The 26,803-nt window shown below is 42.6% G+C and overlaps 2 protein-coding genes and 1 long non-coding RNA gene across 3 annotated transcripts; all 3 read left to right on the top strand.

Annotated features, from left to right (window-relative positions):
• Positions 1-6,200: 6,200 nt before the first annotated feature.
• LOC141652652 (U-box domain-containing protein 38-like) lies at positions 6,201-8,557 on the top strand. The gene has a single exon (XM_074460204.1). It carries the CDS (start codon positions 6,400-6,402, stop codon positions 8,065-8,067), a length of 1,668 nt encoding a protein of 555 aa, XP_074316305.1. The 5' UTR covers positions 6,201-6,399; the 3' UTR covers positions 8,068-8,557.
• A 2,221-nt stretch (positions 8,558-10,778) lies between these two features.
• On the top strand, positions 10,779-13,294 carry LOC141651997 (uncharacterized). Its single transcript, XR_012546929.1, has 5 exons — positions 10,779-11,018; positions 11,655-11,726; positions 11,953-12,039; positions 12,235-12,350; positions 12,655-13,294. It is a non-coding gene; the product is annotated as an uncharacterized LOC141651997 (long non-coding RNA).
• Positions 13,295-24,102: 10,808 nt separating this feature from the next.
• LOC141652651 (putative DNA glycosylase At3g47830) lies at positions 24,103-26,727 on the top strand. Its single transcript, XM_074460203.1, has 4 exons — positions 24,103-24,716; positions 25,539-25,739; positions 26,294-26,350; positions 26,429-26,727. The coding sequence occupies exons 1-4, from the start codon at positions 24,339-24,341 to the stop codon at positions 26,657-26,659; spliced, it is 867 nt and encodes a 288-aa protein (XP_074316304.1). The 5' UTR covers positions 24,103-24,338; the 3' UTR covers positions 26,660-26,727.
• The last annotated feature ends 76 nt before the right edge of the window (positions 26,728-26,803 follow it).

Raw genomic sequence — 26,803 nt, 5'->3', positions numbered from 1 at the left:
AATAATAATAATAATAATAATAATAATAATAATAATAATAATTTTGGGCCTCTATCTTCTTAGGCCCCAGTTATTTGAACTGAATTGTTTGTAAATAAATATGATGAAATGGAACATAATGGATTTCTAAAATTTTGGGCCTCTATCTTCTTAGATCCCAGTTATTCGAACTGAATTGCTTGTGAAATTTTTTAAGCATCGCATCCTAAACTACCTGGTCTTAACTCTTAAGACCCGACTCTCTGCTTGATAGCTCCGTTTTTGACCATCTGTATCACCTTTTTGTTGATGATTTAGTTACTGACTTAAATAATTAATTGATTCTCCATAGCATTCTCCAAGATATCTCGGAATCGATTGTTGCAATTACTACGACTCAAGGTATATTTTAACAAAATACATCATTTTCATATATTTCATCCAAAACATTTTTTATTTCTTAACAAATATGTTGATATTATTTTTTGCTATCTTTGCGACACAGGATCTCATTGTTTGGATGTTGTTAAGGCACAGGATGATGACCCTGGATGGTTGATAGACCAACGAAAGAAAGAGTTGGACATTTTTTTGAGTTTTATTGTAATTTTTTTAGCTTAATGTTTAAGTGAATAAACTAAAAAACTTTATAGTAAAACTCATAATTTTTAAAACAAAACTCAAAAACTTTATTACAATGCTCAGAAACTATAGAATTGGTGGTAGTACATCAGATGTATAATCCACTTACTGTTTTTTCATCCTACAAGCGAGCCACCACCATCATTATTAGATCATTGATTGAAAATAAAACGTTTGTTTTCTTTGAGTATATTGAAATATGTTGGGCCTAATATATAATCAATATATAATATATATATATATATAAATTAATATATGTGTCGCAATATCGCAACTTTTTATAATTAGACCTTATGTATTTTATGTTTATTTCATTTTTTCAATACATATATTTTAAATATCACAAATATTATATTTAAAAAAAACCAATTTTTAATTTTTTTTTACTCATATTATTGAATTAGTATTTGTTACTTTGTATATTGTAACAAAATAACAAAAATAGCTATATACTCTATTGGAGGCTTTATATGCGTGTAATCATAAGTTGTTTTCTTAAAGTAGATATTTTATTTTTTTAATACATAACTTATTTGACAAATATAATTCCAGTTACACGGTTCAGTCGCACGAGATGATATTGGACCGTGGATGATGGACAGATCTCAAACATATCAGCGTGACGTCAAGCAACCGAAGGCCAGGAGATATGAGAACCATCAGGCCTATATCTTTGATCCAGGAGGGTCATTGCATTGGTGAGGTTTGTAATGATGCCTTGATGACAAAATTACAGCCTTGAATGCCTCATGTTATGCCTTGTTTCAACTGTCATTTGTCTTAGATCCTTGAGGACAAGGATCGTTTCAAGGGGCGGGTATTGATACACATCAAAATGAGACTAAGGGTAGCTTAGACATTTATTCTTTTTGTTTCTTATTTCCCAAGTCATTAGTAGCCTATATAAAGGCATTAGTTGCCTTGTAATAATTAATTAATGAATTTTATGAATGAACTTGTGAGATTAATCTCATTTGTTATAATGGAATCTAGGTGATTAATTCACCACAATTCTATTATTGGGGTAGCCTATCGATCCTTGTGGTCGAACAGCTGCATTTCTGTTAGGCCCAATTTAGCCTGGTCTGACTCTAACTTGGCCTGACCTTAGGCTGATTGAGGCAACCAGGGACCGGACAAATCTAACTACTATTTGGCAGATGAAGAGTACCACAAGATGGTAAGTGCAGAATTGCCTGGCAGGACACTCAAGCAGGCTGGATTAAGTAGATAAACAAGAAATACAGTTATATGAACAAATAACCACGTCCTACTCTCATGGAAGACCAAGTCCAACTACAAAGAGCATATAATCTTAGAAAATCTGAACGTGCAAGAGGAAAGGAAGGACGGTTTGTTAAAGAAGAATAAGTCAACCGTGTTAATAGGGAATGTGCCCTATTTTCCAGCTAACAACTCCAACAATCAAGGGGAACGTTGAGGTTGAATGTAACGTTAGCATCTGTAGAACTATAAATAGCATAATCTAACAATTGTAAGGACATTCATTATTCATCAGTTATTTACAATTTATCTCTCACTCTTTCCTGAATATTCAGTTATATACACAAGTTTGTACTCAGCTTATCAAAATAATACAAACGATATTCTTTATACTTAGTTCTTCCTTGTTATTTACTCATATTGTTATTCTAAACTTATTGAACTAAATACCCTAATTACTCAATAATCAAGCCGGATCCTTTCAGGGAAAATCCTGCTAAAACAATTTCTATCCTTTTTACTTTCCGTCTTAATTTAGATCCTATCACGAGATACACACTAATTTATACTCCATAATATTCTTCATTAGTTTAAGAATGAGACATGCAGAAAGTTCGTTGTTTCATAGGTGCTTGTGAGAACATTCTGCCTGTGATCACTTACTTTCTACAATTGTCATTAGGGAGAATATAGCAAAAGAGGTTCCATACTCCATAATATTCTTCAATGTTGTCTTAGAACTCTAGGGCTTAAAGTCATCATTCTAATGGCAACAACCCAATAACACAATTGTTTTATGCGTCGAGAGTTCCTTAATTGAGAGTTTCATATATAAAACCGTCAATAACCACAACATACACCACCCTTCCGTGTTTAAAACCCCTCCGAACCTCACTACTTAAAGCCATAAAATGAACATCATGCATATAAACCAGTTCATCTCCGTTGTAGTAGTGTTTTGCTTTTTCACGTTGTCAACGAGTGTGACAACGACGATAGATAATGACACCGCAATATTCATGTATTATTCCCTAAACATTGTGACAACTTTTTTTCCAAATGAAGTAATAAAGAAAACAATTAGTCTTGTTGGAGACGGGTCGGAGCAAGTGACGGATAATGCCACTCACAAAACGGATATGGGGGACAAGGTGGGGGCACCCCCATGTGCTTCCCTCTCTCCTTTATTTGGGTCATTTGTGAGGGAAAATGGTATCCGTCACTCCAAAGTGACGGATACATGCCCGTCACAATGAGATTTTATCTTTTATTTGTAGCCACTAGAAGAGTGGTAGTCTATACTTTTTCTCTTGACAATCTTGAACGTGTGTGATGTCAATCGACACAAATTCGGAAAATCGAAGTAGGTTTGATCATTTGGATTTTGATTGATCGTTTTAAACCAATTAGACCAAATGATAACCTACTTTAAAATGACCCAAAGAAACTTAAAATGTTCTGGTCCACTCAACTATCCAGCCCAAAATAACTCAGGTTTGAATCAACCCAAGCCCATATCAACTGGTAATAATGCACTAGAATTGTAATAACCTCAACTAATCCTATCTTAATAAATATAGAAACATTTCGTGCATCCACATTGATCCACGTCACCTTATACATTTTTCTTTTTCTTTTTTTTGTTTTTCCCATAAAATAAATCGTGGGCCCCATTTGCCAGTTAGTTGAATTAATTTTTTTTTTCATTACAGATTTATCGTGTTTATAATCTGATAAGTTATACGCACCCAAAAAAAATAATCTGATAAGTTAATATGTTTATATAATGATTCTTATTTCTTTAATTATACAATTTTACAACATTAAGAATATTAATTAAATAATATAATATAAAATATCAATACAATGTTCCCAAAAATTGAACAAATTAAAACTGATAGAATAAGTGCTTAAAAATTGATAGCTATAAAAATTTACGGAGTAGTTACATCAATATTAAATAATTTTTTAAGCATACAATTACAGATTTACATATTTTCTAATTCTAAAAAAAAATTACCATTTGATTCTCATGAAGTATAACTATTACCAAAAAAAAATAACATAATATTTTTTTTATGAATAATGAAAAATAATAAAAAAATCTCAAAAAATTACGTTAAACGCTAGAAGGAAAAATAAAGAATTTCATCACTACCGCTAAAAAAAAATAAAACTAAAAGAAATAGAGTATAAAATATTCATGTATTTTGGTTAACATTTTTTAAATGTTAATCATTATATCAATGTTCTTAAAAATATACCCGTGCAGTTTTGCACGGGTTGAAAACTAATAAGATTTAAGAATGATACATTGAAACTCCAAGGTACCAGGTTAGTAACATCACAAATTCTCATTTGTGACGAATTTTCTTGTGACGTGAGATGAAGGGGCAAGTGGAAGGGACAAGTGGAAAGGCAAGTGGCAGAGGGTTGTGAGAGGTCACAAGCTTATGACCATCGCAAATAAAACGGACTGTTGCAACATAGAGTATATTTAATATTTGATATTCTCATGAAATAAATATTCATTCTAAAAATTCATTAGGTACGTGATTGTACAACATCATCTAAATAATACTTATTAATCAATATATTAGGTATCTGAATGCACATACTCTAAATAATACTTATTGATCAATACTTATTATTATTATTATTATTATTATTATTATTACTCAACATACACATACTCTCAATCTCTCATATATCTTCATCAATGAGACCCGGACTCACACCAGTCACCAACTCACCAAATACCTACCTATTCATTATAAGATTGATATTGATACTAAATTAAGGTTGGTAGTACGAAATTAATTGAACTTGTTGACTCCACAGTTACTATAATACGTACTTACGTAAAGACTAGAGTCAACAGTCAAAACAAGAAGCACATAAATAGAAGTAGAATCCAAATATGAGTCACAGAAACACATGGGAAACTCACATGAAACAAGGCAGCCAAATATGAATATGGGCCAATTGATACTATACTAATCACAACATGAGACCTTCTCATTATTATTTTTTATCGTTTCTTCGCACTACTCCATTTCAGAAGCTTTTATTATCTTTGTATGTACTTCTTGTCCATACCCTCCCTCCTCGATGCGAGAAAGACGTGACCTTGAGTTTAGTGTACAATAAGACTCAAAATTTTCTTATTTTTTTCGTTCAGAATTCAAACTTCAATGGTTAGTTAAACGAATTCTTTTGTTGTTATAACAAATGAGTTTATTCCTCTTATAACGGAAAAAAAACAGATAAAAGCCTTGTTTTAATGAAACTAACACTGATTAAAGTTTGAATCATCGTTGTATATGTAACTCTATTTTATTTTAGTTATCTAATTAGCCATGTCTTGACTTAAACAATGAGCTACTCACCAGCTACGAGCTACACTTGACCTTGGTCGGCCTGTGACGTAAAGGAGTCAAGCTAAGCTCAAACTCACACGAGCCTAGTTTTGACCTAGCTGATCTCGAGTTGCTCGCGAACTGTCTCGTCTAATTATCACCCCTACACATAACCTGTCCATTTACTATTGATGTTTAGGATCCCACATATAACAAAGCAATTGAGCCAATTGAGCTAATTTTGTGAATTACATAAAAGGCAAGTGAAATATTGAATATTATTACAAAAACAAGCTGATGTAATGGAAGGTATTCCAAAGTTAAGATCATTTCAATTTCTTTCTCTCCCTTTCATGTGTATTTTTTTCCTAATAGTTTTAATTTAATATAAAATTTTAGTTTTAGGTTCACCCCTACTCACAATCTGTCCATTTACTATTGAGGTTTAGGATCCCACATATAACAAAGCAATTGAGCCAATTGAGCTAATTCTGTGAATCACATGAAAGGCAAGTGAAATATTGGACAGTATTACAAAAATAAACTGAAGTAATGGAAGCTATTCAAAAGTTAAGATCCTTTTGATTTTTCTCCTCCCCGTTTCATGTCCTTTTTTCCTAATAGTTTTAATTTAATATATTACTCCCCTCCTCCTCCTCCTCATTTTTCATGTCGTTCCAAGATGAAAACCACCAAAAGGAAATGAAAAGCGAATTAAATTGAAGGATCTTAGACAAAGGTATTATTTATGTAGTATTTGTTCCCCCATTAAAACTCCGTTCTTTTAGCCTGAATGGAGCTGAACTGAATTGAGCTGAAGTAGACTGAATAGAATTAAAGTTTGCTAACATAACTAAAAGTATAAAACTGAAATAAGCTGAGCTAAATAAAAGTTGAAATTAAATCGAAAAGAACAGAGCTTAAAACACCCAATATTTCGTAGTTAACTACTCCTTCAATTATTATTTTTGTCTACTACTAATTTCATAGATCCTACAATCCCCAACAAGTAACAACAGCCACTACAAAATACCAAATCAAACATTATTATCCATCTCACACCCCAAATATTCCTTCCTAGACCAAGTCTCCCAATCCCACACACAAACAAACACTCACTCACGTCAAATAAAATGAGTAAATGACCCTTAGAAATTAGAACACTTCCCTTCCTTACCCAAACCTTCCCTCCACCATGGGCAAAAATGGCCAATTCCTCAAACTAAAACTTTCCCTTTTCCGATCCTCATCCTCACCTACCCGAACCTCCACACCTCCACCACCACCCTCATCTCCACCGTCTCCGCCTTCCGAATACATATGCCCCGTTTGTCAAACCTTATTCACCGAACCTGTTGTCATTGGTTCAGGTCACACCTTCGACCGCACGTGCGTCCAAGCCTGTCTTGACTTAAACTACACACCTAATCTATCCGATGGCACGTGCCCTGATTTTTCCTCTCCTTTGATTCCTAATTTAGCCTTACAGTCCGCTATACCGAAATGGTGCGACGAAAACGGCGTCGTTTTGCCGAGCTCGAAGAGTTGTGTCGATGTTATGGAGAAATTGCGTGTTGATATTTTTAATAATGATGATGATAATTGTTTGATTCGGCCGTCGGAGAGGTTTTTGATTGATGAGGTTATGAAGGTTAAACCTAATCCGGATGATTCGCACGCCATGACGATGTTCACTCGGAAGGTCAACCGATTCGACTCAACGAGTTCCGACGAGTCGGTTATTGCGGCGGCGAGTCCACTCACTCCGCTTCCGTTGAAGACTCGGCCGGCGTGCTGGTCGTCGTACGGTGGTGAATCGTCTTCTTCCGAAGCGCAGACTTCCGGCGAAGTTGTAAACCCTAATTTTGTCAATTCGGATGAAAACGATGAGGAAATCGTTGCGAAATTCAAGAGCGATTATCCGCATGATCAAGAACAAGGTGCGATTTTGTTGAGGAAAATCACGAGAAAAGACGAGAACTCGCGAATTAAATTGTGTACTGCGAGATTATTGCGCGAAATTCAACCGTTGTTGATATCGAGTTACGAGTCGGTTCAGGTGAACGCCATAGCCGCGTTAGTGAATTTATCTCTTGAGAAAGAGAACAAGATCAAGATTGTAAGGTCAGGAATCGTTCCTATAGTTGTTGATCTTTTGAAAGGTAGATTATCGGAGACGCAAGAACACGCTGCAGGCGTAATCTTTTCGCTTTCGTTAGAAGAGAAGAATCGAACTGCGATCGGAGTTCTTCAAGCTTTGCCGCCATTGATGCACTGCTTAATCCGGTCTGACTCGGACCGGACTCGGAGTGACTCGGCTTTAGCGCTGTATAACCTTGCTTTAGACCATAACAACCGAGTCAAACTCGTTCGACTCGGCGCAGTTCCGCCGCTTTTAGCGGTACTGCGATCGGCGAACGAGGCTATCTCCGGGAGAGTTCTCCTAGTGTTGTGCCAGCTGGCGGCGAGTGCGGAGGGAAAGGCGGCGATGTTAGACGGAAACGCGGTGGAGCACCTGGTGGCGATGTTGCGGAGTACTCAGTCGGCGAGTGAGTCGACTCGGGAGAACTGTGTTGCGGCGCTTTACGCGCTGAGTCATGGGAGTTTGCGGTTTAAGGCGCTTGCGAGGGATGCGAGGGCGGTCGAGGTGTTAAAGGCGGTCGAAGAGAGCGGAAGCGAGCGAGCTAAGGAGAAGGCACGGCGGTTGTTGGTGGTGTTGAAGCCGCGGAGGGAGAGTGTGGATGAGGAGAGTGATGACGTTGATTGGGAAGCGATCCTTGCATCGACTTCCGCTGGAATCGGTCCGACTCGTCCTCGAGTTGGTCCGGGTCACGGTGGTGTCGGGAATACAACCGAGTTTTAATTGAAACATATCGTCTTAAGCTTAAAACGAGTTTCAGGTCCAGGTCCAAAAGGGGAAATCGGAGTTTTTGGGTTATTCTTTAATTTATTTAAGTTTGCTTAATTTAGTAATGTTTTAGGTGTACATAAGTGTCAAATGTTTTGGTAGATGTTAATCATGAAGCATGATTTGGGGATTAATTAAATTTATTTGAAATTTGATGATAGAATGTTTGTGTACATAATTAAGTGTTTAGTTGGGGCCAAACAAGACAAAATTGGAAAACACAAAGAAAAGAAGAAAGAAGATTAAGGACATGAATTGATTTTGGAGTGGTTAGTGATATATAAGTGTACTTTTTGTTGGTTAGTTGGTAATAATTAGTGATATGTTTGTGTACTTATTCTTGATTAGTTGTTGGTGATTGTAAATTTTGGTAACATAGTCATTGTAAATAGTTGTTTGGTAATCATTTTGTATTGCTTTTCTATTTTCAACAATTTTATTTGAATACTCGAGTATAGAAGACTATCTAAATTCTTACTTATGACGATTCAAAACCTGTTTCAATAATGTTAAAAAGAAAGAGGGTTGTAAAACATTCCAAGTCTTTGATCGTCATAAGCAAAGAATAACTAATTAATGGATTCACTCAAGTCACTAGGTATAGGTATAACGGAGTATGTCGCTATTATATTGTACGATAATAGACCCACCACATCCACCGTCGTCATTTCCATCTCATCAGAGTTATGTGTTCGCACCCCCATTGCTACCACCATGTCCAAACTCAGCTTATGGAGTTAAGCATGACAAGTTAATGGAGTTAAGTTTAATAGCCCTCAAACATTTATGCTGTGTTGTAAGAGTAGGCAGTGAGTCATGAGTGAACGATGGCGTGTGCCGGGGTAGAGACTCGGGTCATTATGCTGGAACGCCCCAACAAGGGTCATGCTCATTTTAGCATGATACGAGATTGACACGACACATCACGTCATGGATCGTGGATTGTACTTGGGTAGAAGTTTGAGAAAAAAGATCGTGCCTAGCCCAGGCATGCCACGACCTACCTGACACGACATGCTTAGGCACGCCCATAATACAAAGAAAGAAGACTTAAGTGCAAGAATTTGTTGGTCACTTTCAAGCACGACACGACACGTTGTAGGCATTGCCAGGGCCACCATTTTATTTCACCGGCAATGCACGAAACACATATTTGTGGGTCGTGCCATTTCCTCCTCCGAGCACGGTGGACCGGTATGAGACACGACCTACCTCCATCTCTAGTGGGGACGGGTGTCCATGATGAAGATGATAAGTATTTTGTGAGGATGGTTGAAGTAGATGGTTGATCAATTCTTATACCATATACCCAGGTGTATGGTACTTCCTACTCCCAATATTAAAAAAAAAATAAAAAAAATTAAATAACAAAAGTCCCCCACTACTTAACAGTTATCACTTTCCATAAACTCTTTCTTTCTCCTGTTTCAAACTACGTCTTCCGTTTCTATCAAAAAAAATCGTCCATAAAATTTAATTTTCCATCCAACACAGTGGTTTTGTAATCTTGATTCGAGTTTTGATTAATTAAATTCTAACTTATCAGGTATGTGTTAAAATTACTTCGTGTTTTGATTAATTAAATTCTAATTTATCGGGTTTGCGTTGAAATTACATAAACCCTAAAAATTGTATAATACATTAAATTAAATTGAGTTTTTATGTTTTATCTCTCATTATTTATGATTAAATTTGTGGTTTCGAGTGTGATATTCATCATATGACACTATCATATTCACTCAGAATTTAGTGAATATGATAATTTAATTTGATGAATATGTCTTATCAAGTGTGATATTCATCATAAGTCACTATTATATTCATTTTGATTTTAGTGAATATGATAATATAATTTGATGAATATGTAGTATTTAGTGTGATATTCACCTTATGATACAATTATATTCACGTTGAGTTAAATGAATATGATAGTGTAATTTGATGAACGTGTGTTATGTAATGTGGTATTCATTTTATGACACTGTTATATTCACTTTGAGTTTAGCGAATATCGGTATAATTTGATGACTATGAGCTGTAAATTTGATAAAACTCGAATACAAATAGATGAAAGAAAACTACGAATTTAATAAATTCAATAGGATTTTAAATTTGATAAATTGAGTTGTTCCGGGTGTAGTTCCAGAGCAGATATTCGTTACCACTCGTAGCTCGTAGAATGTCGTCTTTGGTTGAATCCTTCTTCCTTAATTGTTCCTCTCGGCCTCTCCTGCAACAATGAACGAACTGAGGGTTTGGCTTTGTGCCAAGCGTACTCACTCCGACGCTCAAGTCAGTAAACTTAAGGGATAAGTTGTTACTTGGCTGAATGTATATTGTAGAGAGATAAGGAAGATTATACCAGATGAATAGTGTCTTTCACTACAAAAAAATCACGCTAAAGTGACGGAAAGTTTTTGACGGAAAATAAAACCGTCAGATTTTTCGGTTTTCTGACGGATTTCTGACGGAAATGTGTTTCTGACGGAATATCCGTCAAAATCCGTCACATATAAATGGCGCGTTGGCGCCATCTCTATTGTAGCCAGTTTCTGACGGATCATGCGTCAGAAATATTTAGGGGATTTTGACGGATTTCCCGTCAGAGTTCGAACAACATATAAACAAAATAAACCACCATTTTTGTTTTCCCCAAATGATTTGCAATCGCTCACTCCCACACTCCCAAACCCTAACTCCCAAAACCCCGACACTCACTTTCCGTCCACCATCGGCCTCCTCACCGCTGCCACCACACCGATCGGCCATCACCGGCGACTTCACTCCCTTTCCCTCTCTTCCTTTTCTTTTCTTCTTTTCCTCTTTCCTTCTTTTCTTTTTCGTTCTTCCACCGGTCGTCATCACCGCCAGCTACCGCGAGTCTTTGCCTCAGGTCGTCACCTCTGGTAACCGCACTCTCCCATTTCTATCTTTACTCCCTTCCTTTTTCTTCTTTTTCCATATTATCCCATGTGTCGGTCATCGATTTGTCAGTTATGCTTACCTGTTCGCTATTAAGTATAAAATTAATTTTCTATTATCTTAATGCTTATGAGCTATTTAACTTCCTGGGTGCTATACTTGTTTCTGTTATATTTGGTATAGTGCGCTTGTAGCTGATTCTGGAGTATTGTTAATTAGATGCATATTTATTTGTATTTTATGTATTGTTTTTGCAAAATGCAAGATTTTTGCTACTTGGGTTTAGTTAATATTTGAATTTTATTGATGGTAGTGATTGTAGTTTTATGTATGGTTGATTGTTTGTAAATGTTAGATGTAGGCAAGGATTAGAATGGGAGAGGTGGTTATATAAATTTGTTTGTATTAATTGTTGTTGCAATTCCTTATGTATTTGTTTTTTACATGCTATCAAATGTTTGGAGTACATGGGCTATTTATACACATTGAATGGCGGTGTATATAATTCTACTAGCTTAAGGATTTTTCTAGATAATTACCCACTAAAACTTGCTTAGCTTTGAACTTGAGTGTTGAATCTAGATTTCTATAGATTATATTTAACACATATGCATGATTAGAATCGTGGGATGCACTATATGAGTAATGGGGATGGAATGGAGGATGAACAAGATGATGGTATTCCATAGAAGGTCAGTCTTCTTTCCCGTCAGTTCTTTTCACTAAGGATTACATTTGAACTTTTAAGAATTGATTAATTTAGAAAATGTAGTATACAAGCACTTTCTAAGGTAACCAGGTACACAAGGTATAGTATTGGGCTGGTCATAAGATTACATGTGCTATATACGAGTTTGTTCTGATTGTCGCTCATTTTTATTGAAATTTTGTGCTTATGCTAATTGGTATTTTGTTCAGTAATAAGCGAGCAATGGTCGTTTTTGATGATGACGCCAAGCAAGATGCGAAAAAGCAATGCTTGATTCAACCTAAGCAGGAAGAGAGGTATAATATAACTTGTTAGTTTTTCAATTTACATTTCGAGGATTCTAGACTAGCTGTTATAAGCTGATCAAAACTCAAGCAGCTTTAATTTCTCAATCAATCAATCTTTTAATTCTCTTTTATTTCATTAATATGGATTCTTGCTATCGACCATAGAGCCAATATCTTTAATATAGTCATTCATTCTTGCTTTAGATTTAAGGGCTTATGATGGATATGCTGCTTCTAAAGAGGAAATTACTAGATGGAAAGGGGCAGTAGAACAAGAAGCTGCAACTGGATGTGCTATTGAGTAGGAATTTCTCGCTCAGGTATACATAGCTAGTCAGTGCATTTAGCATTTGAGCTCTTAGTATTTGACTCTGATTAGAAATTACTCTTGCTTCAATGTCCCCTTATCCATTTTTCAGACTTAACCTAAATGAGTGAACTCACTAGCTTGAATAAGTTCATCTCAAAGAATTGATTGATGTTCTTTTCTATTTCTCCCCCCAATATGCAGGTGGCCACAAGTCCATAACCTAGACCTATAAATTATGTTATATATACAATCCCCATCCTATAAATGGTCGCTTTGTGTTGGGTAAGGATGCTCACATTAAACCAATAATGCAGGAGGGTGGTGTAATCCTCCTTTGAGGCACTTTGATTTAGCTCAGCCTGTTTCCAGCAAATTGCTCATTACAGTGCTGGCATTGTTCATGTTTCCTTCCGAAGGTTTGTTAACTCTGCTTATTATTCCTAATTATACTCGTAAATAGCCCGTTACCGTGGCGCTAAGTGGTGAAAACTTAGTTGAAATTCTCAAAGGTCTCAAATATCTCACAGAGTAATCTTGTAGAGATATTTATGACCTTAAGGCTAAAACTATACTCGTTGCCATAAGACGACTCTCACACTCGATAAAAATAGTGGTGAAAATATACTGAAACGAGAGGTCTTAAATTATGACGGACTTAAATAAGACCGACTGATCTTTTAATAGTATTAGTCCTACTTTTAATCCGTAGTTTCCAATGTGAAAAGTTATATACAATTTCTCAAATAAGGGTTTGAATCGTATGGGTTCGAATCATAATTAGCTATGTGGTTGATCGGTTAAGGCTATTTTTTAGCGCGGGATGTAGAAAAATTTGAGGCACCTGATTGATCGGTTAAGGCTATTTTTTAGCTAGATTTTCAACGGATGCAAAACAATGTGTTTAGCTAGCTATCTGACACCCTTTTATTTGACAGTTGAATGATAAGTTCCGCATGTGTACGAGAAAAACTATATGATTTTCTTTGTTTCAGCCTGCTTCTACCTTTAAGGCGCTTTTTTCGTTGAATTTTTGCAGGAAATATGAGCTTACACGAGTATTGGATTATAATGAATGTATTAGACACAGGAAAGGCATTCCTTATCATTCTCTTCGCATACAATTTTCTAGGGTAATATATTGATGAAATTAAATCTAAGTTCTAATGAATTTTGCAACAAATCATTTATTTGACAGGAGCAATTCATTTAAGTTGCAGGTATCATAGGCTGAGAGGAATCTCTTGAAAAAGGAAAGAACTAGAGCTTGTAAAAGAATAGTGATAACATGGGACGCACTCTGTTCTTGTTCTCTGAGTTTTTCCAATTATGTACTTGTTTTAGAGTTTAGCTAGTATAAATACCTGATGAAAAAACAGTGTGTGTAACCTGATGGAAAAAACAATGTGCTTGTGTATATTTTGAACTAGGCTGATGTAAGCCATATATGGCGTGGAATATTTTTTTATTTTTTTTTTTAAAAAGTCAACTTTTCTGACGGAAATTCCGTCAGAAATATTGACTTTTCTGACGGAATTTCCGTCAGAAAAGTTGACTTTTTGTTGACTTTTTGTCAGACATGAGAGGCTACGTTTGACGGATTAGCCGTCGATGTCCGTATTTCGACGGAATTTCCGTCGAGAATGCGTTTTTGTGACGAATCGTAGTGACGCTCTTTCCTGACGGATTATCCGTCAGGAACCCGCTTTTCTGACGGAAAAAGGCGGTTATTGACGGAATTAGGCCGTCAGTTTCCCTTGTTTTTTTTGTAGTGTTTTAGGTTAAGTTCTGGATCCTTTCCTCAATGAAGGTTGAGGAGTATTTATAGACCTTCACCTTTTGTCACGTAGTGGCCAAGTGGCTAACGGTGGAAAGATCGATCTACCCCTCGGTGAGGGACCTATGGCAGGCCGGTGGGCCCTGTTGACTCACCGCCGAGGGATCTTGGATATGAGTACGCGGTATATGCCCCGGTGCATGCCGAGACCAGTGACAGTAGATGGGTTTGACGGCTAGGGTTGTCGAGCCGTTGACTTGCTGTGGATATCTTTGACCTTGCTCAATATGTTGACTTGGTCAGCGGTGCAGAATATGCCCCATCAATTTGCCCCCAGCGTAGTCTATGCCGTGGTATGGGCTCCGATGTACGTTTGAGCGTATATTATGCGCAAGTAATTTGTAAAAAATTTTCTGCATCGGCTTCTTCTGCGGCGGCTTCTTTTACCTCGGCCTGGTCTTTCTTAGGCCGTACCATATCCCCCCTCCACATGGATGCGTAAAGGGCATCCGATGTGGAAAAGAAAGTGACGCTGGCCGAGACCAGGGTTGAGAGTGCCGGTTGTTTTTGATTGCCCCGGCCGCTTACTTAGCTTGGTTGATCATGTGGCGGCGGAGAACAGATGCTTGGGAATTTGTTGAGGAAGGTGAATAGGCGGAGAGATATGAATGGGCGTGTTGAAGACGCTTGGTCACTGTTGCATTGATTGACGTTCAACTGTTGCAACGATTGACATTCCGTGGTTGCATGTCCGACACGTGTCTGCACGCTGATTGGTTGACGCTTCATGGGCTGTTCTCTGATTGGTCCTTCTTCATGGGCTTTTCCCTATAAATAGGGCAGTTATTCCGTGAAATTGGCCACCAATTTCATTCCCCAAAATTTTTCTTCTCTCTAAACTTTCAAGGGCTTCTTTGTCTTCTATTTCTCGAGTTGTTACTCCAAGAGTGTTTTTCTTCAAGGTAAACGAACAAACTTCCCAATTTCTTAACTTTGTAAGTTTTTATTGTAAACATGTCTTCTGCTGATGCCGGGCCTAGTAAACCGGCGCCGGGGGGTTCCCCGTCGCGTCTTGATGAGGAGGAGAAGTTGGACGCCCTCCTGATAAGGCCTGGGGGCCCTAGGTCTCCTTCTCCTGAAGTTGATCCTCGAATTTTGGAGGAATGGGAGGATGACGATGATGTCGATGATGACGCAGACGATTTTGGTGATGATGCTGAAAAGGCTCGTCCCAAAGAGGGGAGGCAGTACGTTATGGATCACGGTGACGTCTGTAAGGTACGCGTTGACCGTGCTTGGACCCATAAGTTAGCCGATTGTTCGGCGAGACATTGTTCGAGGGCCATTTCTTCTTTGGCAGGGGGATACAAAATTGTTATCCCCGAGGAGGGTCGAACCGTCTGTTGCCCTCCACCGGGCCACACCGGCGTATACATGCGACACTTGGAGTACGGGCTCCGGTTTCCGCTGAATGAGTATGTTATGGCCATCATTAGGGCCATGAACGTTGCCGTTGCCCAACTGCACCCGTTGGCCATGAGGACGATAGTCGGCTTTGTGTGGCTTTGTCTCTTCAAGGGGGGAGGCCCCGACGGTGAATTTATTCCGCCGGCTTCATTATCTCCACCGTCAATCTCTCGGCGCGTCGGTTGGTACAGTGTGCACATGGAGAAGGGTTATGTCTCGTTGACAAACTTACTTCTTGCAAAGACCGGAGAGATCGGTGGGTGTACGTTAAGGTGCTTGGATGACTATCCACGCCTGCCGTTGCTTTCAAAGACCAAGTTAACTTGCGGTGTGAGACTAAGGCGGAACATGACGGATGGGTCACCCAAAAAAGCTCAAGATGGATGCCAACAAGGTCCTTCTTAAAGAGGATGAGAAGTCAGCGATGAGGCTTTTGAGGCGGACAAGAGTGGAGTGCCGAAAAGATGGATTCCCCAACGCAGATCATTCTTCGTGATGAGCCGCTCATATGTCGGCCCCATACCGGCCCTAGCACAAAGGTGAGTGGCGTCGGTATGAGGCCCATCACCGCTCTCAATGTTCCTGTTTTTCGAGCTTCGATTTATTTCTTCTACTTAATTCTTGCTTTATTTCCTTCGCAGACTACTTTGGACCGGATTTGTCTGAGGATATCCTCCGGAGAATGGGGCTGCACAAAGACGAAACCGTTGCTAACTTGCATCCCAAGGCTCGACCCATGACCGCAGGGCGTCGCCGAATGATCTTATGGACCAAAGAACTGAAAAGCTTGAATGTGGTGGAGGCCCAGGCGAAGGTTGTTAGTAACATGCCGCGCCATACGCGAAAAACAAAGCCTTCGGCGGTGATGGCGTCGACATCGGCTCCGCCTTCCATCCCCCCATTCGAAGAGACGGTGGAGATCGTTTATATCTCCAATGGGGATGACTCCGATGTGGAGGAGGGGTCGCCCCTTGTCCGTAAAAAGAAAGCGATGCCTTTACCGCTGTTGCTTCGCTGGCCGACGAGAAATGCGCCCTTCGGCCAAGAAGGCCAAGCACGGTATTGATCTATCCGTGGCTCGGGTTTAGCTTGGTTCATCAGCGCTATTTCGATGACAGCTCTTGGCATGCCTATGTATGTTGATACCGATGCTCTTTTTTTTTTTTTTTTTTTTTTTTTTAAATTTTGTAGATCGGCCGGCTGTCGGCCGCCGCTCTTGTTGAGCAGCAAGTGGAGGAGAACCCCGCGCAGTCGGTGATCATAACGTCGCCATCGACTCTTCATCCCGGAAGGTTTCCCTTTCCCGACCGCAGTCGGTGATCGAAACGTCGCCACGGCTCTTCATCCCGAAAGGCTTCCCCCTCCCGCTTGTAGCGGAAAGCGCGAGGTTGATCAAGAGATCGGCGAGGTGGAACGAGCCGACCGTGCTCGTATCATGGAGCAGGAGAAGGCCGTGGCTCAATCCGCTTTTGAGCTTAATGCCACTAAGAAGGTGGCCGCGAAGGCGAAGCCGGATCTTCTCAATGAGCGAGAGGCTTAGGGGAGGCCGAGAAAGCGCTCTTGGGCGAGAGAAAGCTCGGGGAGGACGCCGAAAAGGAGGTCCTTCTTTGAAAGAGCCAAGGCCGAGGCTGCTGCGGCCGAAGTTGAAAAGCTGGCGGCGAAGTGTGACCTTGTTCGAGGCACGCCGACCTTTATCTCCAAAGCAGAGGAATGAATTCGAACGGTTTCGATCCGGGGAAGGTGATTCGGAGCAAGGAGGCCATCATCAGGCAAAAGGAGGACGATATTGAGATGCTCCAAACCGACATGCTCCCTAACATGTGCTCCGAATTCCGGATCCGCCGGCAGTTGCCGGGGAAGTAATTGAGGAGTTCTTTCCTCTTGATGGTTCCTTTCCGTGGGGCAAATTCAACGAGCTGTTTGACGACAAGCTCGAAGCTAAGGAGAAGGCCGTGGAGGAGAAGGCCAAGGAGGCGGTGAGGGTGAAGATAGAGAAAGAGGCGGCCGAGGAGGCGGCGGCTCTTCTTTGAGAAGGCTAAGGCGGCCAAGGAGGAAGCCGAGAGAATGAGGGCAAGAGAGGCCGAGGCTAAGGCGAGGCTTGCTAAAGCCGAGGCCGATAGGGAAACTATTTGGGTTGCCCATCGAAGAAGATCTTTGCTATCACGCTGATGGCGGCGACAACAGACATAGGGAGATGATATCTGTAACCTTTTGCCTTTCCTTTCTTTGTATTTTGTACAACTTTGGTAGGTGGTCTTTTGGCTTAATCCTTATGGGGACGGCCGTCGTTTTGCATTTCTTGTAATTTGTTGAACATATTTAATAAGAGCTCGTTTCTTCGCCTCCCGGCTTGGCGAGGTCTTTACCTCATTCCTTTTTCTTGTGCTAATAGTTGAGCGTCTCAATCGCGCTTAACGTTTTCACTTTGTCTCTGCTCGGCCGAGGTCTTTTCTCGTCCTTGTGCCGAGTTTTCTCATGTTATTAATTGGCGTCTCTCTTTGTTTCCGCCTTGGCTTGGCCGAGGCGATCTAGAGTGCGTTCTCAACCGTAAACGCTTCTAAGGCGTTTTGATCGCTTTGCGAGTATCAACCGCGCTGGTCGTGACCGTCGAGGTGTTTGTTTCCGAGGGTGATTGCCATTCTTGCCGGTGTGACGGTGTCGGCCAGCGTGTGCTCCTTGTTATTGATCGCTGTGGCGTCTACCATTTGGAGTGAGCGTGACGTCGTCAAACCTCTTGGGGTGATCGCTAGTGGCGTCTACCACTTGGAGTGACTGCGACGGCGTCAAACCTCTTGATGGAGATAGTGGCGTCTACCACTTGGAGTGATTGCGACGGCGTCAAACCTCTTGGGGTGACTGCTGTGGCGTCTACTACTTGGGGTGATCTGCGACGCGCCTACTTCTTGATGGAGACTCGCTAGTGGCGTCTACCACTGGAGTGATGCGACGGCGTCAAACCTCTTGGGGTGACTGTCGTGGCGTCTACTACTTGGGGTGATGCGACGGCGCCTACTTCTTGATGGAGGCTGCCGTGGCGTCTACCACTTGGAGTGACTGCGACGGCGTCAAACCTCTTGGGGTGATCGCCGTGGCGTCTACTTCTTGGGCGGCTATGACGGCGCCTACTTCTTGATGGAGGCTAGTGGCGTCTACCACTTGGGGTGACTGCGACGGCGTCAAACCTCTTGGGGTGACTGCGTGGCGTCTACTACTTGGGTGACTGCGACGGCGCCTACTTCTTGATGGAGGCTAACAGTGGCGTCTACCACTTGGAGTGACTGCGACGGCGTCAAACCTCTTGGGGTGACTGCCGTGGCGTCTACTTCTTGGGCGGCTATGACGGCGCCTATTTCTTCATGGAGGCTGCCGTGGCGTCTACCACTTGGAGTGACTGCGACGGCGTCAAACCTCTTGGGGTGATCTAGCAGTGGCGTCTACTACTTGGGTGACTGCGACGGCGCCTACTTCTTGATGGAGGCTGCCGTGGCGTCTACCACTTGAGTGATGCGACGGCGTCAAACCTCTTGGGGTGACTGCCATGGCGTCTACTACTTGGGTGACTGCGACGGCGCCTACTTCTTGATGGAGGCTGGTGGCGTCTACCACTTGGAGTGATGCGATGACGTCAAACCTCTTGGGGTGATGCTAGTGGCGTCTACTTCTTGGGGCGGCTCGCGACGGCGCCTACTTCTTGATGGAGACTGCCGTCGCGTCTACCACTTGGAGTGACTGCGACGGCGTCAAATCTCTTGGGGTGATCGCCGTGGCGTCTACTACTTGGGGTGATCTGCGACGGCGCCTACTTCTTGATGGAGATCGCTAGTGGCGTCTACCACTTGGAGTGACTGCGACGGCGTCAAACCTCTTGGGGTGACTGCCGTGGCGTCTACCACTTGGAGTGACTGCGACGGCGTCAAACCTCTTGATGGAGACTGCCGTGGCGTCTACCACTTGGAGTGACTGCGACGGCGTCAAACCTCTTGGGGTGACTGCCGTGGCGTCTACTACTTGGGGTGACTGCGACGGCGCCTACTTCTTGATGGAGACGTAGTGGCGTCTACCACTTGGAGTGACTGCGACGGCGTCAAACCTCTTGGGGTGACTGTCGTGGCGTCTACTACTTGGGGTGACTGCGACGGCGCCTACTTCTTGATGGAGACTGCCGTGGCGTCTACCACTTGGAGTGACTGCGACGGCGTCAAACCTCTTGGGGTGACTGCCGTGGCGTCTACTTCTTGGGGCGACTGCGACGGCGCCTACTTCTTGATGGAGACTGCCGTGGCGTCTACCACTTGGAGTGACTGCGACGGCGTCAAACCTCTTGGGGTGACTGCCGTGGCGTCTACTACTTGGGGTGACTGCGACGGCGCCTACTTCTTGATGGAGGCTGCCGTGGCGTCTACCACTTGGGTGATGCGACGGCGTCAAACCTCTTGGGGTGATCGCCGTGGCGTCTACTTCTTAGGGCGGCTAACGACGGCGCCTATTTCTTGATAGAGGCTGTGGCGTCTACCACTTGGTGTGATCACGGCGTCAAACCTCTTGGGGTGACTGCTAGTGGCGTCTACTACTTGGGGTGACTGCGACGGCGCCTACTTCTTGATGGAGACTGCCGTGGCGTCTACCACTTGGAGTGACTGCGACGGCGTCAAACCTCTTGGGGTGACTGCCGTGGCGTCTACTACTTGGGGTGACTGCGACGGCGCCTACTTCTTGATGGAGACTGCCGTGGTGTCTACCACTTGGAGTGACTGCGACGGCGTCAAACCTCTTGGGGTGACTGTCGTGGCGTCTACTACTTAGGGTGATCGCGACGCCTACTTCTTGATGGAGACTGTCGTGGCGTCTACCACTTGGAGTGATCTGCGACGGCGTCAAACCTCTTGGGGTGATCTAGCCGTGGCGTCTACTACTTGGGGTGACTGCGACGGCGCCTACTTCTTGATGGAGACTGTCGTGGCGTCTACCACTTGGAGTGACTGCGACGGCGTCAAACCTCTTGGGGTGACTGCCGTGGCGTCTACTACTTGGGGTGACTGCGACGGCGCCTACTTCTTGATGGAGACTGCCGTTCTTGTCGGTATGACAGTGCGAGCCGGCGTCTGCTTCTTCCTAGTGACTATGGGGAAAATGAACATTTTGATGGAAGACTTGGACGATTTTTCATTAGATAAAAACATGCGTCGGGGTGCCCACAACTGTTTTGGACACCTCCGCCGCTACTGAGTTTTCCCGAGATTACCGGTGTCCTAATGGTTTATCAAAGGCACACCTTCCCGATCGGCCGCTAGTTACATCCATGAGGTCGCCCTCTGTTGTAAGGATAGACTTTTCCCTTTTTCCGATTTCTTTGCCACTTTGAGGGATTGCATGTTGCATCCTCTTCGGCGGCTATCCGGGCGTTGACCACCTCGTCATCCTCGTCTTTGGAGACGAGCTTATGCGCTTCCCGGTGAGACATACATCGGTGTTAGGGCCCGGATGGACATCACTGCGTCGGCCTCGCTCAGGGTGACTCGGCCTATGAGAACGTTGTAGGCGGACGAGCCGTCGATGACCACGAACTCGGCTAGGACATTCTTAGCCGCATTCCTTTCGCCGAACGTCACCGGAGTCCGATTGATCCCAGTGGTACCAGGCGGCAGGCCGGCCCCAGAAGCCGTATAGTGGGTTGGTGCGGGGCTCAAGTCCTTGATTTTCGTGGCCAAGGCCGAGGAAGCACTCCCGAACATGATGTTCGTATGCACGCGCCTCATGTCAATCGTGCACCTCTTGACCAGGTGGTTGGATATGTCCAAATTGACTACAAGTGGGTCGTTGTGAGGAGCGATGACTCCTTCGTAGTCCTTCCTTCCAATGGTCATATCGGGGATGTTGGAAGCGGGGATCGCTGTGTTGGGCACAAAGTTGATGGCCCGATATAGCTCGTTCAGGTGTCGTTTGTGCCCATGGGCGGACCCTCCGTTCTCGTTGCCCCGATGACAACATGGATCACTCCTATCCGTTCAAGACGGATTTCTTACCTGAACTGCCGGCGTCATCTTTTTGGCCTTTGGCAACGTACTTGCCGAGGCTCCCCTTCCGGATCGGCTCTTCAATGGCATTCTTGATGCCGTGATCGTTGGTTAAATGGCCGGTGTGGCCGTGGTACTCACAAGATCTTGGCTCGTGTCACCGTCACTTTTTGGCTTGGGGGTCTCTCCCACTTCGGCCCTCGTTTTTGCTCAGGGCGAAGACCTCGGCGGCCGATACGACGAGAGGGGTTTTATCATTATACCGCCTCACGGTGGTACGTTCTGAACTCCACCCGCGCCCGTCGAGTCCTGTTTCTGGCGATTTGTCCGACCGTGACCCCTTATTGTCACGACGTCTTTCATCGGACCGTGATCCATTGTTGTCACGGCGTCTTTCATCCGGGTTGTCCTCCCGGCTCTTCTTTTCTCGAGTGCTCGGCCTCGGCGGGCCTACCCGTCTTGTGATAGTCTTCTACCTTGATGGCTTGGTCGGCCATCTTCCTGGCGGCATCCAAACCCAGGCCTCCGCACTTGATGAGCTCATTTTTTAAGTCTCCCCTTGGGAGGCCCTTCATCAGCGCGAAGGCCGCCAGTTCGGGATTAATTTCTCGAATCTGCTGGACCTTTCCGTCGAACCTCTTCACATAGCTTCGTAGAGACTCGCCCCCCTCCTGTTTGATAGTTAGGAGGTCCGACGTCTCCACGGCCCTTCTCTTGTTGCAAGAGTCTTCAAGGAGAAAGGCGTCCCTTAGGTCGGCGTAATAGTATACCGAGCCGTCGGGAAGCCCCTTGTACCAACTTTGAGCCATCCCATGCAAAGTTGTTGGGAAAACTCGGCACCAGACCTCATCGGGCTGCTCCCATACCGACATGTAAGACTCGAAAGCCTCAGCGTGGTCGGCTGGATCACTTTCCCCTTTGTATGATATGGGTGGCAACTTGAGCTTAGTTGGCACCGGGACTTCTAGGACGTGGCGGCGAGGGGTCATCGACCACGTGTCGAACGACACGCGGCGATCGGCTCCTCGCATTCCTAATCCGGCTCCTCTCCTCGTAGCGGGAAGGACTCCTTCTTCGACTTGGACTTCTTCTCCAACTCTGTGAGTCGGACTCCTCCGCTCCTTTGGGGTAAGCCTCGTTCGTCTTCGGGGGACGCCTGTCCTCCCGTGAGTGCGGGAAGGACTCGGTCTCTACCACGCCCACTTTGGGTTCCCCGTCTTGACCGGGTCGCTTCTCCTAGTGCTCCGTTCAAATTTCTCGAGTCACATTTCGGGCCTGGTCTCCTGGACAGTTTTCGCCGCTCTTGTCGGCGTGACAGTGTGAGCGGGCGTATTACCAATTAGGTCCAGGAGCATTTTCGGTTTTGCTACGTCAACCACATGTCCCATGATGGTGACCTGGTTGGTTTGGCGCGCGTGTCTGGTATTATTGGCATCCCGAACTCCGGTTGGATTACTCACGCCGGTGGAGAAGGCCTGACTCGAAATTGTTGAAGGTATCATCTTGGTAGAGTGCGGTTTCGTCGGTCACGACTGCGTCTTGTTGTTTCGACATCCTCTTAGCTTTTTGGGTGGTTTTTGTTTTTTTTTTTTTGTTTGGGAATGAATGTGACTAGCTTCTAGTAGCGATATTCCCACAGAGGCAGCGCCAATTGTTCCGGTGTAGTTCAGCGGATATTCGTTACCACTCGTAGCTCGTAGAATGTCGTCTTTGGTTGAATCCTTCTTTCCTTAATTGTTCCTCTCGGCCTCTCCTGCAACAATGAACAGGCGGGGCTTGGCTTTGTGCCAAGCGTACTCACTCCGACGCTTTCAAGTCGGTAAACTTAAGGGATAAGTTGTTACTTGGTGAATGTATATTGTAGAGAGATAAGGAAGATTATACCGGATGAATAGTGTCTTTTAGGTTAAGTTCGGATCCTTTCCTCAATGAAGGTTGAGGAGTATTTATAGGCCTTCACCTTTTGTCACGTAGTGGCCAAGTGGCTAACGGTGGAAAGAGCGATCTACCCCTCGGTGAGGGACCTATGGCGGCGGCGGGCCTGTTGACTCACCGCCGAGGGATCTTGGATATGAGTACGCGGTATGTGCCCAGGGCATCAAGACCAGTGTGACAGTGGATAAATTTGCTGTCGGCTAGGGGCGCAGTAGTTGACTTCTTTGTGGATATCTTTGACCTTGCTCATATGTTGATTTCACGATTGGTGCAGAATATGCCCCATCATGAGTAATTTAGAAAAGGAAAAAAAAAGGTACTGTGAGAGAAATAGTGGGTAGTTTATTTTTTTCCCATAACTACCATGGGTGTATCTTACTCCCTACTCCTGGGAGTAGGATATAATTTGCCATGGTTGATTACACTGCCTGATTAGATAAGGTGAGGAGAATTACAAACCGGAGTTCAGACACATCGCACTTCCGCTCAAGTCGAGGATGTCACTCACCCTAAAATGAAAAATCTAATGAGAAATTGAAATATCAATCTAATCAATTACGTAATTCCTCATAAGAATATTTCAATTTTCAAATTAGTAACACATATTTAGTAGACACACGTTAAAAAATTCGTTAAAACGAATCTAACCGCGTATCAATGGATCTAATTACAAACTTAATATTCTTCTTAAACCGTCTCACATAAAAATTTATCCAACACCGGAGAGAACAAGACCCAAATACTCTTGCAAATAATCCCTCCTCGACAAATCAATTGCAACCCCAAAGCGCAAAACCAATCTCCAGAAATGCAAAAACCCAGAAAAAGAAAGCAAATTTCTTCAGAAACAGCAATTAAAATCCCCCCAAATAAAACCAAAATCTCAAACATAGAACCATACCCATCTCACTTAAGACCAACCCCAGAAGAATGCCTAATTATCAGAGATGAACTCTTGGAAATGCATGGTTTTCCTGAAGAATTCGCCCAATTTAGAAAAGATAGACAAATTTCAGAGCTTAGTTCTTCAAATTTAGTTAATGGGTCTGTGAAATCTGAGGGTATTTTGGAGAAAGTTAGTGTCTTGGATGGTTTAGTCAGCACTATTCTTTCACAGAACACTACTGATGTTAACTCTCAGAGGGCTTTTGCTTCTCTTAAAGCTGCTTTTCCTACTTGGGAGAATGTATGTAGCACTTTTATTCCGTTTCGATCATTTGTTTACGTTTTTATTTTTTGTGAGACAGGTATTTCAATCAAAGGTAAATAAATGATAGTATAGTATAAGCTATGAGTCTTCATATTTCATGAAAAGTTATGTTCTTTTAGTGAGCACTATTCTTGTGTGGATTAGTAAACTGTGATAGTGTGATGGTATGGAGGATGTCCTAGTCTAGTGGTTAAGACGGAGGAAGAACTTTCTATAGGTTGCAGGTTCCAGGTTCGAATATTGTCGAATCTTCACCCTCTTTGAACTGTGCTGGTAGTCTACCACTTAGGCTTACTTGACAATAAAAATGATTAAAATAAACTGTGGTTGACTGATAAAGATTTGCATTGTTGAACACTGTTGGCTTCTGTTTTTGCTTGAGGTGGTATTTTCATTGATTGCCCTGGACGGTTTCAAATGATGATTCATGTTAGACGCTCCCAAATTATTTTGGGGCTAAAGGTTGTTGATTCTTATTTATATTCGCATTGAAGTTTTTTGTTGATATGGTAATCGCGTCAGGTTGCACCATTGCAGCTTTCAATTCCCCATCTCCTTTTAATTTGTTTGATTGCATTAATCCCCACGCTCGTTTGACAACAGAAAGATAATAAAAACAAACTGTGATTAACTTATCAAGATGAAGCTGTTGAACATTGTTGGCTTTTTTGTTTTGCTTGAGATGGTATTCTTATTGATTCAGGTTTCCATTTGCACTTTACTAAGGAAGTTATGAATTTCCTTGTTCATTTGTTTTGGTAATTTACGGTCCATTGCCATTGTGATTTACGTCTGAAGGTACTTGCTGCTGATCAAAAGTTATTGGAGGATGCTATAAGATGTGGAGGCTTGGCTCCGACTAAAGCTTCTTGTATAAAGAACTTGTTGAGGTGTCTTCAAGAGAGAAAGGGGATGTTATGCTTAGAATACTTACGAGACTTGTCGATAGATGAAATCAAGTCTGAGCTTTCTAGTTTTAAAGGCATTGGACCTAAAACTGTAAGTTCACGTCTTGATCATCACAAACTATGTGTGATTATTTTTATTTACTCTTATACTTCTAGAGTCCACCTCTTCCCCCATATTCCGCCTTCTTGTACTGATGGTTAGAGCTGTCATATGTTGTTGCAAGAACTCTCATTCAATGGAAACTGTACCTGTTTCCATGTGTGATCATGTGGCTTGTTATTGAGGTTTTCCCATGTCCCTCTTGCGAGGGACCCAATACTTGTGACTCCAGATAGCTACGCGAATGCCAAAAAAACGTAAATTAGTTTGGCAGGCTGTTAAGCGTATAGGTAAGAGACTGACTACCTGTGAAAATTAATTTTCTGAAATTCATACCCTTTTGTTTTTCACTTTTTCTTTTCTGTTTTTCGCATTTTTGAGGTGTGCGTTCACCCATGGACGGTTTTAAAGGATGATTCATGTCAGCCGACCCCAAATCGGCTCTGATGATGTTGTTGTTGTTGTCATACTCTTGGGAAAGAGTATTCCGGTCCTTCGAAATTTTCCTTTTCAACAATGTAATCTTATTCGATAATGGGTTTCAGGTGGCTTGTGTTCTTCTGTTCCATCTGCAGCTGGATGATTTTCCAGTAGACACACATGTGAGTATTAATACGCGAGTCTTTTGCTGAAAAGACAGTCCATAGTTTTGCAGACCTCTTACTGATTTATTCATTCAGATTCTGCAGATTGCTAAAACTCTACACTGGGTGCCTGAAGCAGCTGATGCAAAGAAGACATACGTCCACTTAAACCAGAGAATCCCAAAGGAACTGAAATTCGATCTCAACTGCCTTTTATTTACGCATGGTAAGATGTGCAATAGATGCTCCACAAAAGTAGGAAAGCGAGACAAAAAAGAAAATGTTGGTAAGCCATGTCCTTTATTAAACCACTGTAAGGATCTTTGAGTTCTGATCATAATGTTAGCATTACTTCCTTTGCATTATATGTCTTCATCTCTCTTTCATTGCCTTCATAATCACTGAAAATTTTGGGTATATATGGTAAGGAGTATTATATATGGTATGGTACAGCAACTCAACAAGACAACG

Source organism: Silene latifolia, chromosome 4, assembly GCF_048544455.1.
Source record: "Silene latifolia isolate original U9 population chromosome 4, ASM4854445v1, whole genome shotgun sequence".
Classification (NCBI taxonomy): domain Eukaryota; kingdom Viridiplantae; phylum Streptophyta; class Magnoliopsida; order Caryophyllales; family Caryophyllaceae; genus Silene; species Silene latifolia.
This window is presented reverse-complemented; position numbering and strand designations above follow the sequence as displayed.

Bases quoted from the DNA above. Each gene is read 5' to 3' on its own strand.
- LOC141652652 (XM_074460204.1), top strand. From the start codon at position 6,400: ATGGGCAAAAATGGCCAATTCCTCAAACTAAAACTTTCCCTTTTCCGA.
- LOC141652651 (XM_074460203.1), top strand. From the start codon at position 24,339: ATGCAAAAACCCAGAAAAAGAAAGCAAATTTCTTCAGAAACAGCAATT. The intron at 25,740-26,293 runs GTAAGTTCACGT...AATGGGTTTCAG, and splicing joins AAGGCATTGGACCTAAAACT to GTGGCTTGTGTTCTTCTGTT. The intron at 26,351-26,428 runs GTGAGTATTAAT...TTATTCATTCAG, and splicing joins ATTTTCCAGTAGACACACAT to ATTCTGCAGATTGCTAAAAC.